The sequence below is a fragment of the Garra rufa genome, chromosome 18 (assembly GCF_049309525.1).
Source record: "Garra rufa chromosome 18, GarRuf1.0, whole genome shotgun sequence".
In the NCBI taxonomy this organism is placed as follows: domain Eukaryota; kingdom Metazoa; phylum Chordata; class Actinopteri; order Cypriniformes; family Cyprinidae; genus Garra; species Garra rufa.
Window position 1 is genome coordinate 13,001,916 of NC_133378.1, and position 14,036 is coordinate 13,015,951.

The following is a 14,036-nucleotide window of genomic DNA, read 5'->3' on the forward strand; positions in this document are numbered from 1 at the left end:
TCTCAATTCGTGTTGACTTTCAGAACAATGCAGGTCAATGGAAGTCAATTAGAAGTGAACAATGTGTGCACAGGTGCATGGATCTGCTCTCTCATGATCACAATCCTTATCCTCCTGTAGGTGCAGTGAGTTTGAGGAGGGGGATGTGACTCCATGTTCATTAGTCCTATGGAAGATGGAGCTGATCCGAGCGTGGAGAGACTTGACACACAACTCTGTTCAGCTGCTGCTGGCCTACGGGATTTTCGTCACACTCACAGTTTTTGTAATTGCTGTGCTGTTACGAACTCTTCTGGGTATAACATCTAAAACTACTACACAGATCAATAATTTTCATTAGCATTTTCCACTTTCTTATGCCATAAATGACAAAGTACAATAAAGTTATCAAAATGCTATCATAATTGTTAGCCCATATGATTGTTAAAAACTGAAAACATTGAAAATACTGAGTCAGCTGATAAATGATCAGATTTAATCAGTCAACCAACTAATTAAGATTCTTGTCATTCGTTGTTTTATCATCAGCATGTTATGCTGCAGTTTGCCTGTCAACCAGCCAATCATCAGAGAGACACGGTCAACCAGAACTTAGTGGGCAAGAACGCACCGACAGTCCACTGGAAACCAGTACAGAGAATCAACAGCAGAATTACCAGCCTACAGTTGCACGCAATCAACTTTCAGTGCAGGAAACATCTGATTTAATCATCACAGTGACTGGAGTGTGTGCATGTGTCGTCGTTACAATGTTCATTTCCCATCTGTTTTGAAAAGATCATAAGATTATTACAGGTTATACATCTACTGTCACTACCAATCAACACTCTTCAACTCAGGTTACTGCATGAGAACTGAACCAGTATAAAAGTACACGAACAAAGCATGAACAAAATGGCTAGTCACTTTCTTAGTAACCTGTGTTGTTTGCACTCAGATTCATCTACTTTCTTTTGGTGAAATAATGTTTGAATACCAGAATGTTTGCAGTGCAAATAAATGCCACATGATACCTGACTGTTCTCTTCCTGCGAGTTTTCTTTTGTCTGAATAGTGTGTTTCATACGGCACGTGGCAGCAGCACGTGTGTTTTTACAGTTCACTCTGCACATGAGCAGAGCTCTGGAGCAGAAAACACATTGAAATTGTGCAATACACATATTTACTCAGACTATCTTTTACAGTACAGGGTTTTATGAAGCAACACATAACAAAATCGCATTTTTATGAACTTAGATGAGTTAGTATTTGGACATAATTGTGTCTGTCCTCCTTTTCATTTTACACCCATTAAATTTAACATCGATTTAAGGGTTTCTCTGACTTTATTGAGTGGATCTCAACTTTTACATGTAAATTAGTCAAGTAGTAGTCAAGTCTGTTGTAAGTCAGATATGAACCACAAGAGGACACCACAGCTCAGGGATAGCTAACTGAGCTCCAGCTAAATTAAGTCTTTGTTTTAAGATTAGGCTACTTTTAACATCATGACTTCTTTCTTTTTTGTGTAAATTGCATGGGATTATTTTGTGAAACTGCTGCATCCTTGAAAGGAGGATTCCTTTAGATATAACATTGCCATTATATAAAAAGCACATACAGTGTTTTTTTATTTTTATTTATTTCTCTTTTTGTGTTCCAAAAACATAGGCAAACATATTTGAGGACCTGAAAGAACTGTATAAATACGTATACATAATTATTGTGTAGGATTAAATGGTTGTTTTACTCATTTATTCTACATTCTGTTTGACCCATTTATAGACATGAATTATTGCCATTATAAATTTAAAGTGGATGGAAATGAGGCTGTGAGGGATAGAAATACACATATTTACTCAGACAATCTTTTACAATACAGGGTTTTATGAAGCAACACATAAAATCTTATTTTTAATAACTGAATGAATTAGTATTTGGACAAAAATGTGTCTGTCCTACTTTTCATTTCACACCTATTGAATTTAACATTGATTTAAGGACTTAAAACTCAAAAGTTTAGTGGATCTCACCTTTTACATGTAAAAGTAATAAAGTCTATTGTGAGTCAGATATGAACCACCAGAGGACGCCACAGCTCAGGAATAGCTAAATTAGGTTTTTGTCTTGAGATTAGGCTACTTTTTCCATTATGACTTCTTGCCTTTTTGTATAAATCGTATGGGATTATTTTGTGAAACTGCTGCATCCTTGAAAGGAGGATCACTGCTATTCACTGCTGTTATATAAAAAGCACATACAACACTTTTTAAAAAATATTTCTCCTTTTGTGTTCCACAAAACCATAGCCAAACCAGAAATAACTGTATACTGTAAATACATATGCATAATTATTTTTAAACAGTGCAGGATTAAATGGTTATGTTTTACTAATTTATTCTACACTCTGTTTGAACCCATTTATAGACCTTATTAATTATTGCCATTATAAATTTAAAGTGGATGAGAATGAGGCTGTAGATAGGGATAGATTTTCAGTCTTTAAAATGGTACAAAAATACTAGGTACTGAAACTTTCTAAATGTTTTATGGAGTTTTGTATAGCCTACTGAATTTTACTTGAAAGATGCTTCATCAGCTGAACAATTGGCATGCACTGAATGCACTGTACTTCTGTCCCTCACGGATTCTTTTCATTCCTGTCAAAAATTAAATATGGTGCCACCCATACTAACATCTGTTTCTCATTAATTAATTAAATATAATAGTTATCCAAAAAATGAAATTCTGTCAGTAATTACTCAACCTCATATTGTTACAAACCTGTACGTTCTTCTTTCATCTTTGAATAAAAATGAGGAAATTTTTGATGAAATCTGAGAGTTTTCTGACCCTGGATAGACAGCAAAGCAATTAACACGTTCAAGAAAAGTAGTAAGGACATCGATAAAATAGTCCATGTGACTTCAGTAGTTCAACCATAATGCTATGAAGCTACTGGAATACATTTTGTGTGCAAAGAAAACTAACAACTTTACTCAACAATCAATCTTCGCCATATGTTCATGAGAGTACCACGATGCATGTGTGTGGTGCTGATCTAGGATGTCAATCTCAATTAATCGTCTGTAAATTATAGTTCAAATAAGGGCAAAAACTTGCAAGTCATCCTCTCTGTTGAAATCCTCAGATATCTTAAGATTTTTTTTTTCTTTTAACCTAGGGGGACATGCATAACCGATATATAACTCTCGGGAAATATATATTTTATTTATTTGAAACTGTTCAAACTCTCACTTTTTGGGTGATCAGTTATTTTTAAATACTCCTTACACCCCTGTTTGATTCCCATGTCCATGTGCACTTCTCACAACAGGAGTAACTCTGAGTAGGCTACTTGTTTGGATATCACTGTTTTAATGTGTAATCTATTAGCTGCTGTAGAATGTTCTCTGTCAAAGGTGCTGGTGCTGATAGTGTAATTAGCTGATCATATCATCCTGAACAAATGTTCTGTCCTGATATCAATCACCTAATTCAAACTTTCCATCTAGGCAGGATGAGATGGCACAAGTGGTGAGATGTTCCTGTCCTCCCCCACCACATGCACAGACAGAGAACCCCATCCCCCAGTGCTCCTCTGGATCATCACAAGGGTTGTTTGTCTCCATGTACCGGTGCCTAGTATATAATGAAGAGCCCCATCTTGGAGTCCCTGGAAGTGCACGGGGTCAATGAACTTTCATTGTTGTTGCACAATCATGCGTGAATCAAATGTGGATGCCTCCTTCAGAAAAGAAGCCAAAAGTAGGGGACTATTTTTTCATTGCTAACCCAACAAAATGCTATGAAGGGGCCCATCCTCCAGCATTGGTGCCTATTAAAAAACTTTCAAGGACCGAAGGACAAGCTGTACACATACCGTCTAACGGTTACAAGCTGTGCTTAGTAACCGTTAGACATTCGCGGATTGTGCTGATGATGAAAATGTTGTCACATGAGCCCCTTTCACAAATTTGTGAATTGAATCTGCGTGTTCACACACATTCCGTAAACCAGTGGTTTTCAATTCTAGTCCTCACATACCACCGCTATGCATATTTTGCCTGCCTCTCGTTTAACACACCTGAAAAGAGCTCCATGAATGAACTGTATTCCATTTCACAGTTCTTACACATTGTTCATGGCTCCCTACTCCTTTCAACATTACTTCACTTCGGAACATTCATATACAAATCAGGGCTATGCCACCACCTGCAGCGTCTTCACACACAGACAAAAAGTACTAGAAATGTGTGACATAATACACCTCTCTAAATAAATACAATTTAAATTAATTCCCACACATTAACGCCCTTTAAATAGAACATGCTTCCTTCAAACTAGAATCATTGATTTGCATTTAAAATACCTGGTCAAAGATTCACCGGATAACTACGTTATTCAACAACATATGCATCATCACTTTGACACACCCTTTATGGCAGAGTTGCCCAACCCTATTTCAAGAGATGTTGTGTGCTTGATCAGGGTTGTAATTTAACTCTGCAGGAAGGTAGATCTCCAGGAACAGGGTTGGGCACTCCTGCTTTATGGCATTGGTCCTTCCTTTTGTTCACACAGAACACATTCCAGGACTGCCCCAGCAATATTACTAGGTCCCTATCCTAGGATTGATCACAGGATCTATCCAGGGATGTGTTTGCGTTCAAACAGAATGCACTCTGGCAATTTCCTGGGATCAGCACTCTGTGTGAAAGGGGTTATGGACTAACAAGGGAAGTATAATGGCCAAATAGCACCCTAAAGGCAATGACACCACTAACCTGATGGTCAACCGTCACCCAGTGTTGGGTCATTGCTAAGTGTCTTTCATCTTAGTTTTAGCTGTGTGCAACAGACAACCGGACAAGTCGGATCCTGTCAACCTTGATTCTTGATGCAGTTAATGCCTTAACCCTTGTGATTTTCGAGGCAAAGCTTTCATCACATAATGCTGCTTTGACTGCTGGGTAGTCACAGAGCTTACCTTAGCGCAGGCTTGACAGAAGTGCATACTGAGGGTGCCGCAAAAGTGGCACTTGTGAGCTTGCTTCTAAAACCTAGTATGACAAATGGGACACCCTACAGCAGGGGTTCTCCCCTCTGGCCCTCAGGGTCAACTTTCCTGTAGAGTTAAGATTGGAGCTCAACTCAGGAAAAGTGCAGGAAAGTGGTCCACAAGGGCCAGAGTTGAGAACTCTTGCCTAACAGTGCATGCAAGCTCTAAGAGGAGGTGTCAAAATTTACCATGCTGCAAGAACCTAATCTGAGCCTTTAGCTTTTCGCCGGATGCAAAAGCCGAACCAGGTAAATTGGATTTTCTTCATTCAAATTCATCTTGCAGACAGCTGAAAGCACAAGGCTTTCAAAGTATACTCCACAGACAGTGAGTGTGGATACAAGCACTCAGCTAGTGGACATTAAGTCTGCATGGGCAAAAAAACCAGTGTGCGAAATACTGGAACGAACAGCAGCAAATGGCCTAGCCCTCTATCTCCCTCCACTGTCATTGCTCCTACTCATATCCTTCCTGACCTCATCTGTGGAACCCGAGATTAAGCTGAGAGGCCCACACTCACAATGCCTCACAGAGGTACTGGACAGCCCTCAGTGCCTCCCCTGTGAACAGCGACAACTCCTCCGAATTCGGGCAACAAGCAGCAAATAGCAGCAGGCCCTAACTTCTGGTGAACGGTGGTGACTCCTCCAGTGGACAGTAGTCAGCATATTTCCATGGGCGTTCTAGCACCATTGCAACAAGTACCCAGTCCTCATGGGCACTTCGATCCACTTTAGCAGTGAGGGCTCTTTGTCAGAGCGTTCCTCTGGAGTTTTGGCACCAATGTAACACGCTCTACTTCTTGGGTAAGAAGTAGGTGGGAACCATCTCAACACAAATGCAGAATATTATTTTCACAACTGTAAAATAAGCAAACAAAACAAGAAACATATCATGCCCAAATGCACAAGCCTTTCAAAGTATACTCCACTGATTGTGAGTGTGGATAGAAGCATTTGGTTAGTGGACAAAAGTCTGCGTGGACACAAGACATTGGACCCTATTCATGATACACTAGCAGAACAAATTGTTATGAATGATTATTCATGTTCCACTCTGTCTAGGACACAGCTGAGAGCACAAGTCCATTAGAGTATACTGGAACACACAGCAGCAAAAAGCCTGGTCCTCTCTCTCCCTCCACTGTCATTGCTCCTCCTTCCAGACCTCATCTGTGGGACCCGAGAATGATGTGCCATGCAGGTGTCTCACATAAACAGTTGCCCCACCAGCTGAGAGGCCCACACTCATGGTGCCACTGGACAACCCTCAGTGGACAGCTTCTCTCCTCTGCCTCCCCTGGGGACAGCGATAGCTCCTTCAACTTAGGGCAGTAAGCCCCCTGTTCCCTCACTCTTTCTGCTCCTCCCCATGATGGAGAATGGCAGCAGGCTTTGGTTTCTGGCGAATGGCGGTGACTCCTCTGGTAGATGGCACTGAGTACATGTGTCGCTCCAGCACCATCGCAACGAGCAGCCACAAGTCGCAATCATTGTCACCTTGTCCTTCTCAGCACTGCGACCCCTATCAGCAAATGCAAAATAAACAAACAAACCAAGAAACATAAAATGTCCTGAGCTTGGTCCTCTCTCTTCCTCCACTGTCATCGCTCCCCCGTGGGACTTGAAATGCTATAATTCTGGCTGCATGAGGATAGAGTGCTGACTGCAGAGTTGACTGTGCTGTTGACAAAAATGGAGAGGTAAGTATACTTTCAGTTTTACAGTCTTGTGGACTTTAAAAATCACGCACAAATGGGGATCATTGTAAGTCTGTAAAGCTGTTATATAAAGAATGTGATGTATGATTTAAGAAAGTGAGCACCAACTAAAAAAAGTTCATATTCAGATTGTTAATGTTTTTGATTGATGAATACAGACTACTGCCACCTGCTGGTATGGAGTGTTATTTTATCTTACACAGTGACAATGTATAGGCTGGTTGACTGTTGGTTGTAATCTTTGTGGTGTTTTCTTCAGTTCATTGGGCAACTTTTTGGCACACAGTATGCACATTAAGCAATGTGACACACACATGGTGACGGCAGTGTGTAAATCAATTTACTCCTCCCACTTCTGGTAGTTTTATGGAGATTTCTTATCCTATGTGAATTGGTTATTAATATTCCAGGTGTCCTGTTGTATAATTCCATTACTTCATCTATGCTTATAAAACTAATCTCGTCCGAATAGGGCTATAGTTGACTTTCGTCACAGATAGTTCTTTGATGTCTGCTTTGATTTTACATCAGTTTGCCTTGTATGTGTGGTTGATAGAAGCACATTTTGAAAAGAGTTTTGCTTTGAGTGGTAAATATATAAAATGATTTAATCTTTATGTTCATAGTTTTTTCTATAGGCTATACCTATACCTATGTGTATATGCCAATGTCTGTTCATATATGTTTGCATGTGTAGCACTGAGGACCTGTGATGCACGATATTTTGCTCTTCTGTAGGTCTCCACATATGGTCGAATAAGTAAGCAAAAGCTTACTTGACCTGATTTGACTTGAAGACTTGAAGTAAACTTAGCTTAGTGTCTACTATATAGTACAGGTGCAATAAGAATTCAAACAAATCAAACTGAAACTGGCCCATCTTTGATTCTCAGTGTAAAGCAATAAAGGGATGATAAGAAGTTACTAATGAAAAGATAGTGGTAGGCCAGATCCAATGTCCTCACTGTCATCGCTCCTCCGACTTTGGGCAGCAAGCCTGCTTTTCTCTCACTCTCTCTGCTCCTCCTCGCGATGGTGAATGGCAGCAGGCCTTGGCTTCTGGTGAACAGTGGTGACTCCTCCAGTGGACGTTTTTGAGCACATCTGTCTATCCTGCAAATAGCTCCAGCACCATCTTAAAGAGCAGCCACGGGTTGCAATCACCATCAGCCTGTCTTCCTGGGCATTCCTCCTTCTTCCCAGGGTTTTGGCACCAATGTGGTCTATTGCTTGGGAAGAAGTAGGTGGGAATCATCAACTGTAAAATAAACAAACAAAACAAGAAACATAAAATCTACCAGACTTTGTCTTTCCTCTCCCTCCACTGTCACTCTGAGTCACACCTGAGTGTTGTTTCATTTAATGCAGTCCAGAAGGTACATGCTAGTTGACGGTTGGTTGTGCTCTTTGCAATGTTTTTTTCAGTTCAATGGAAAACTTTTTGGTATGTAGGCTTATGATTTTTGGCATGTGAAATGCCAACAACCTTATTCAGATGGGATTGTTTTTACTTTGAGTGTTGGGGTAAAATAATTATTACCAGAGCTTCTCATACCCCTTTTCCACTAAGGCATTTTGAGTGCTGGTTCAGAGCCAGAGCCTATTTTCAAATCTTCAAATTATTTGTCCTTTGACACCTAAAGCACCAGCTTGGAACCAGGAAAAGTGTTTCGTAAGTAGCACCAAAACATTGCTGGTCTAGAAGTAAGAACTGCTTGCGTCAGGGGCAGGGGACAGGGTTACCATGACCAACAAGACAGACAGAAACTTTTGATCTCCATTTTTGAAATAGCAGCTAAACCCAAACACGTTGGTTTTGCAGATGCTGAAGTTGATTCACAAAGCCATGAACAGCAAGGCAACATCTGCCATTGTTGATATTGGGCTTATTGGGCATCTCAAGCAACCCTGGTGTGTTTGTGTTTGGCACTGCCATGCCAGATGTGGCTCTGTGGTGGCTCTCTAGCCTGTGGAAAGGCAAACCAGTTCTCAAAAGGCTCACCAGTCAACCAACTCTGAACCGGCATTAGCACTGGCTCTGAACTAGCACCCAGTTCATGCTGGTGGAAAAGGGGCATCAGTAATTCTAGTCCCATCCGAAGTGTGCCACCTCAGTAATCATTACAGACAATGTCAGTTAACATTACTGCAACTTTTACTGTAAAAATCTCTGGAAAAATGACCTTAAGTAATGCTAACCCATCCAAATAGACCAGCTGTAAACATGTATAATAATAATTCGTTACATTTATATAGCGCTTTTCTAGACACTCAAAGCGCTTACAGTGTCAGGGGTATCTCCTCATCCACCACCAGTGTGCAGCATCCACCTGGATGATGCGACGGCAGCCATAGTGTGCCAGAACGCCCACCACACACCAGCTTACTGGTGGACAGGAGACAGAGTGATGAAGCCAATGGGAATATGGGGATGATTCGGAGGCCATGATGGTCAGAGGCCAATGGGCAAATTTGGCCAGGATGCCGAGTTCACACCTCTACTTTTTTCGAAAGACATCCTGGGATTTTTAATGACCACAGAGAGTCAGGACCTCGGTTTAACGTCTCATCCGAAGGATGGTGCTTTTTGGCAGTATAGTGTCCCCGTCACTATACTGGGGTGCTAGGACCCACACAGACCACAGGGTGAGCACCCCCTGCTGGCCTCACTAGCACCTCTTCCAGCAGCAACCTAGTTTTCCCAGGACATCTCCCATCCAGGTACTGACCAGGCTCAACCCTGCTTAGCTTTAGTGGGCGACCAAGCTTGGGCTACAGGGTGATATGGCTGCCGAGCCTATGTAAATATTTTGTCATTTCCTGGCACAAAAATACCGTTAGCTTTAGGTAAGTTTAGGTAAGTGCCTATTACTAACAGAATCCAGTCAGAATTTCGTTAATTTAATTAATAAATCATTAGACTAGATGTAACTAATATTATAAGCAATGTAGTAAGCACAGAAAAAATGTGGCACACACACATGATGACAGGGAGGTGACAGCAGTGCATAAATTGGTTACTGCTCCCACTTCTGGTAGTTTTATTTAGATTTCTTATCCTGTGTGTATTGGCCATTATTACACATGTCCTGTGGTAAAATTCCATTACTTCATCTATGCTTGTACAACTAATTCCATCTGATTACAGCTAGTTACTTGATTTCAATTTGGATTTGATATTAGTTTGCTTGTGTGGGTTGATAGAAGCACACTTAGAACATAACTGGATCTGCACAAATTTTGTCACATAAATAGCTTTGCTTTAGGGTACTGAGTGTTAAATACACAAGATACTCATGAGTAGAATTGTAAATACACTTAATTGTAAATAGGCTTAATGTCTATACTGTATAGTACATTTAGTTTCTGAGTCGATATCTCATTACTTACCGTATACTTATCATTACATTTTCCTAACCCACCCACACATTCTCATACAGCAGGGAAAATAAGTATTTGACACATCAGGTTTGGAAAATGACCAAAAGAGGATGGACATTTCAGCAAGACAAACACAAGGCCAAGGAAACAATGAAGTGGTTTCAAAGAAAGAAAATCAAGTTGCTTGAATGGCCCAGTCAATCACCTGACCAAAAATCTATGGACAGAACTGAAGATCAAAGTTCATAAAAGAGGCCCAAGGAACCTTCAAGATTTAAAGAGTAGAATGGGCCAGAATCACTCATGAGCAATGCAGACGACTGGTCTCTCCAAACAAGAGGCGTCTAGAAGCTGTAATCACCAACAAAGGCTTTTCTACAAAGTATTAAATAAAGTGTGTTCAATACTTATTCCCTGTGTCATTTCACTTTATTTATTATGACTCAATTTGTATACTTAAATGTTCTGATTTCTTTGTATGAATTCAATATTTGGCTTGATGGCTACATCTGGTGGAAATTTTGTGTCAATAGCCCACTTAGAAATCCCCTTACTGATAAAAATGCTGATGTGTCAAATACTTATTTTCCCCGCTGTAAGTAGGTGCAATAAGAATTCAAACAAAACCAACTGAAACTAGGACATTTTAGTCTCCCCATATAAAGCAATAAAGGGATTCAGAAAAGTTATAAATGAAAAGTTAGTGGCCTTAAGTAGGCCAGATCCAAAAGTAAAGTAAAAGTAAAACCAAATCATGGCACCAGGATGCACTATGGGAAGAAGGCAAGCCAGCGGAGGCAATGTGATACTTTGGCCAATGTTCTGCTGGGAAACTTGGGTCCTGACATCCATGTGGATGTTACTTTGACATGTACCACCTACCTAAACATTGACTACGTTTACATGGACACCAGTAATCTAATTAATGACCTTATTCTGAATAAGACAATAATATGATTAAGCTGTTTACATGAGTTGCTTTTAGAATATTCATTTCATGTTCCCGTTTTACATGTTATAGTACATAGATCCATTAATGACACACTATGGCGCGTACTCCGTGCCAAAACCGTTCAACCGAACGACCGAGCGACCGACCGAACTGCTAATCGAACGTCTGACCGCACGTCTTGAACTCTCTGCGGGTGATCCACGTGACGACCTCACGTGACGTCAGCGCTATAAAATTTGGACATTAGGAATTAAACATGATCAAATAATAACTCTAGCTTTTATTTTTTTTTTTTGCTTGTACTTGACTGGAATGTTGATGTTTTCTGTATTGTCTCTGTATTACTGTATTATCTGTTTATGACATTAATAAAAAAAACTCTTACCCTCTTTCCACAGCAGGTGGCAATGTATAATAAATGTAGTGATGTGAATAGGTTTAACTTTCAAGGTGTACTTAATTTAACATATTAATGTTGAAATCTTATTTTTTTTTATCTTTCTTTTTCAAAAGTGATTTCAATGTAATTACATTTTTAATTCGAAAAAGTTTATTAGAAAATTAATTTTCTAATATATATATTTTTTATTTAAAAATTGCTTTATAAGTAATTCAATCATTTGACAGACTTGGGTAAAACAGTTTGAATGTACTTTTATGAATGTACATATTACTGCTGCTAATGTTTTATGAAATAATGTTCGGATATCAACGCAAAACCCACTTTTAATCATATTTATTGACGTGTAATACAGTTACAAAAGAATTGATAATAATAAGCTTAAAAAACAATACGTCCTCGTGAGTTGGTTGAGTGCTAGAACACATTCAGTTATGAACTCAAGCGGAGCGTGTGTACTGGCCACGGGGACCTGGGCAGAAAAATGCCACTAAATTGGACATATTCCCCTGCACAAACAAATTAAATATATTAGGTATGTTGCTAATAAAAATGAAAATGAATAGAAAGTGTAAATTGCGGCATTACATTAAGATCTGCTCATCTGCACCGTAATTCTTTTTAGGCGTTTTTACAGTGTTGCATATTACAACCATCACACACGATTCTGTTGAGTTTAGGAATGCAATGTCTAATCAGAAGCGTTCAAATGAGTCTTGTCAGTTTTGTTGAGTGCGCTCAACTCTTGATTTTTCTCATCATAAACAACAAAGCTCAGACGTACCTACAATGTTAAGAGATTCATTACACAGGGAATACAACAAATTCATGGTTTAAATTTAAGATATAAGATAAAATGTACATTGAAAAGTTCTTTAAAAGCATCTGGAATGCAATAAAGTAATTTTTAAAGGTGTTTTTAAAGCATTTGAGGTATGGATTAAAATACTAATAGGCTAATTAATAATTCGCATATCGTACAAAATTGCGTTGCAGCAAATCCTCTAAATTTTAAGATATTTAGAACAGAGAGACATGAAAATCAGAAAATATATAAGCAGCTACAATTATTAAAGTTTTACATATGCCAGTATAATTTGTAATTATAATTATAGTTTTATAGTATATTATATAACATTATAATTTTAATAGAATTTAAAACAAATATAACCGGGCCTGTTTTAGGCTTTTCCTTATTTTTATATTTTAGACATTCATCAATAATGGAGATGAAGAAAAAAATTACTCGCCATCTCTTCAATGAACGTGCCTTTATATACAGTAGAAATATCTTTAAATCTTTACAGATACATAATGAAAGTTTCTATTTTCGATTTGAATTATTTCGTTTTAAAGTGGTAATTTAAAGCTTTCTTTCTCTCTCTCTCTCTCTCTCTCTCTATATATAATATATATATATATATATATATATATATATATATATATATATATATATATCATGTCTGTGAGGCTATTCGCTGAGTTTCAGTTCATTGTGAAGGGATGCTGTTCAAAACCAGACGGCGCATCTTCGTTTTCCTATTTATTTTATAAACGCACAACGAGTTGTTTATATTGTGAGTGCACTAAAATAAAAGTTGACCAGTTACAGGTCAGAATGATGTATTACTCCTACCTTTATGAGCAAAAATGAAGAATTTTTTTTTCTAGATTTTTCTGTAATTAGCTAGAAAAAAAAAAAAACAAACAAGTGATGCACTGGCGCCTCCATCCTACAAAGCATGCTTCAGCTGCCTTCCAGTCTCCACACAAACGATTGGATATTCATCCAACAGCGCGCATTTATCAAGGTTAAAGGGATAGTTCACCCAAAAATGAAAATTTGATGTTTATCTGCTTACCCCCAATGCATCCAAGATGTAGGTGACTTAGTTTCCTCAGAAGAATACAAACGAAGATTTTTAATGAAAACCGGTGCTGTCTGCCAGCCTTATCATGGGTGTGGATGGGCACCAGACCTTTAAAAGTAAACAAAAACATGCACAGACAAATCCAAATTACACCCTGCGACTCGTGACGATACATTGATGTCTTAAGACACGAAACGATCGGTTTTTGAGAGAAACTGAACAGTATTTATATCATTTTTTACCTTTGATACACAGCCACGTCCATCTGTAATGTGCACGAGTTTGGCATTAGTCACGTCACATGAGCACGCGCTCTAGCGTAGAATACGCAAACGCCGTAAGGGGAAATCAGTGAAAAGTCCCGGATGAGTTTGCGCAAACTAATGTAATCTTTTAGCTTTAAATCGGTTTAAACAATCAGGATAAGCGCAAGTATTTACCATTTTGAATAGCCGCTATACCCACAATCTCTGTGCTCTGTGTAAACAATGAGTGTCGTATACATGCGACTAGGGTGACCACCTGCTAATAAGCCCAAGGGGGGACAAGGGGTATGTTTCTGAGGGACGATGTGGGACACTGCCTGGCGCGGCGGTGCCCTCACCCCACGGGCAGACTCACTGATAGTGGTTTACCCATTTCTAGCACATACCACCTTAAATGGTATGTTA

At 39.1% G+C, this 14,036-nt stretch overlaps 1 protein-coding gene across 1 annotated transcript in view; it reads left to right on the forward strand.

The window, feature by feature from the left end:
• LOC141290521 (protein sel-1 homolog 3) overlaps window positions 1–6,378 on the forward strand; it is a 42,842-nt gene extending 36,464 nt beyond the window's left edge. Inside the window, exons 22-24 of the mRNA XM_073822648.1 lie at window positions 121–296; window positions 529–725; window positions 6,106–6,378. Coding sequence (XP_073678749.1) covers window positions 121–296; window positions 529–725; window positions 6,106–6,378 — 646 coding nt within the window. The remainder of the gene's footprint in view (window positions 1–120; window positions 297–528; window positions 726–6,105) is intronic.
• Window positions 6,379–14,036: the final 7,658 nt, after the last annotated feature.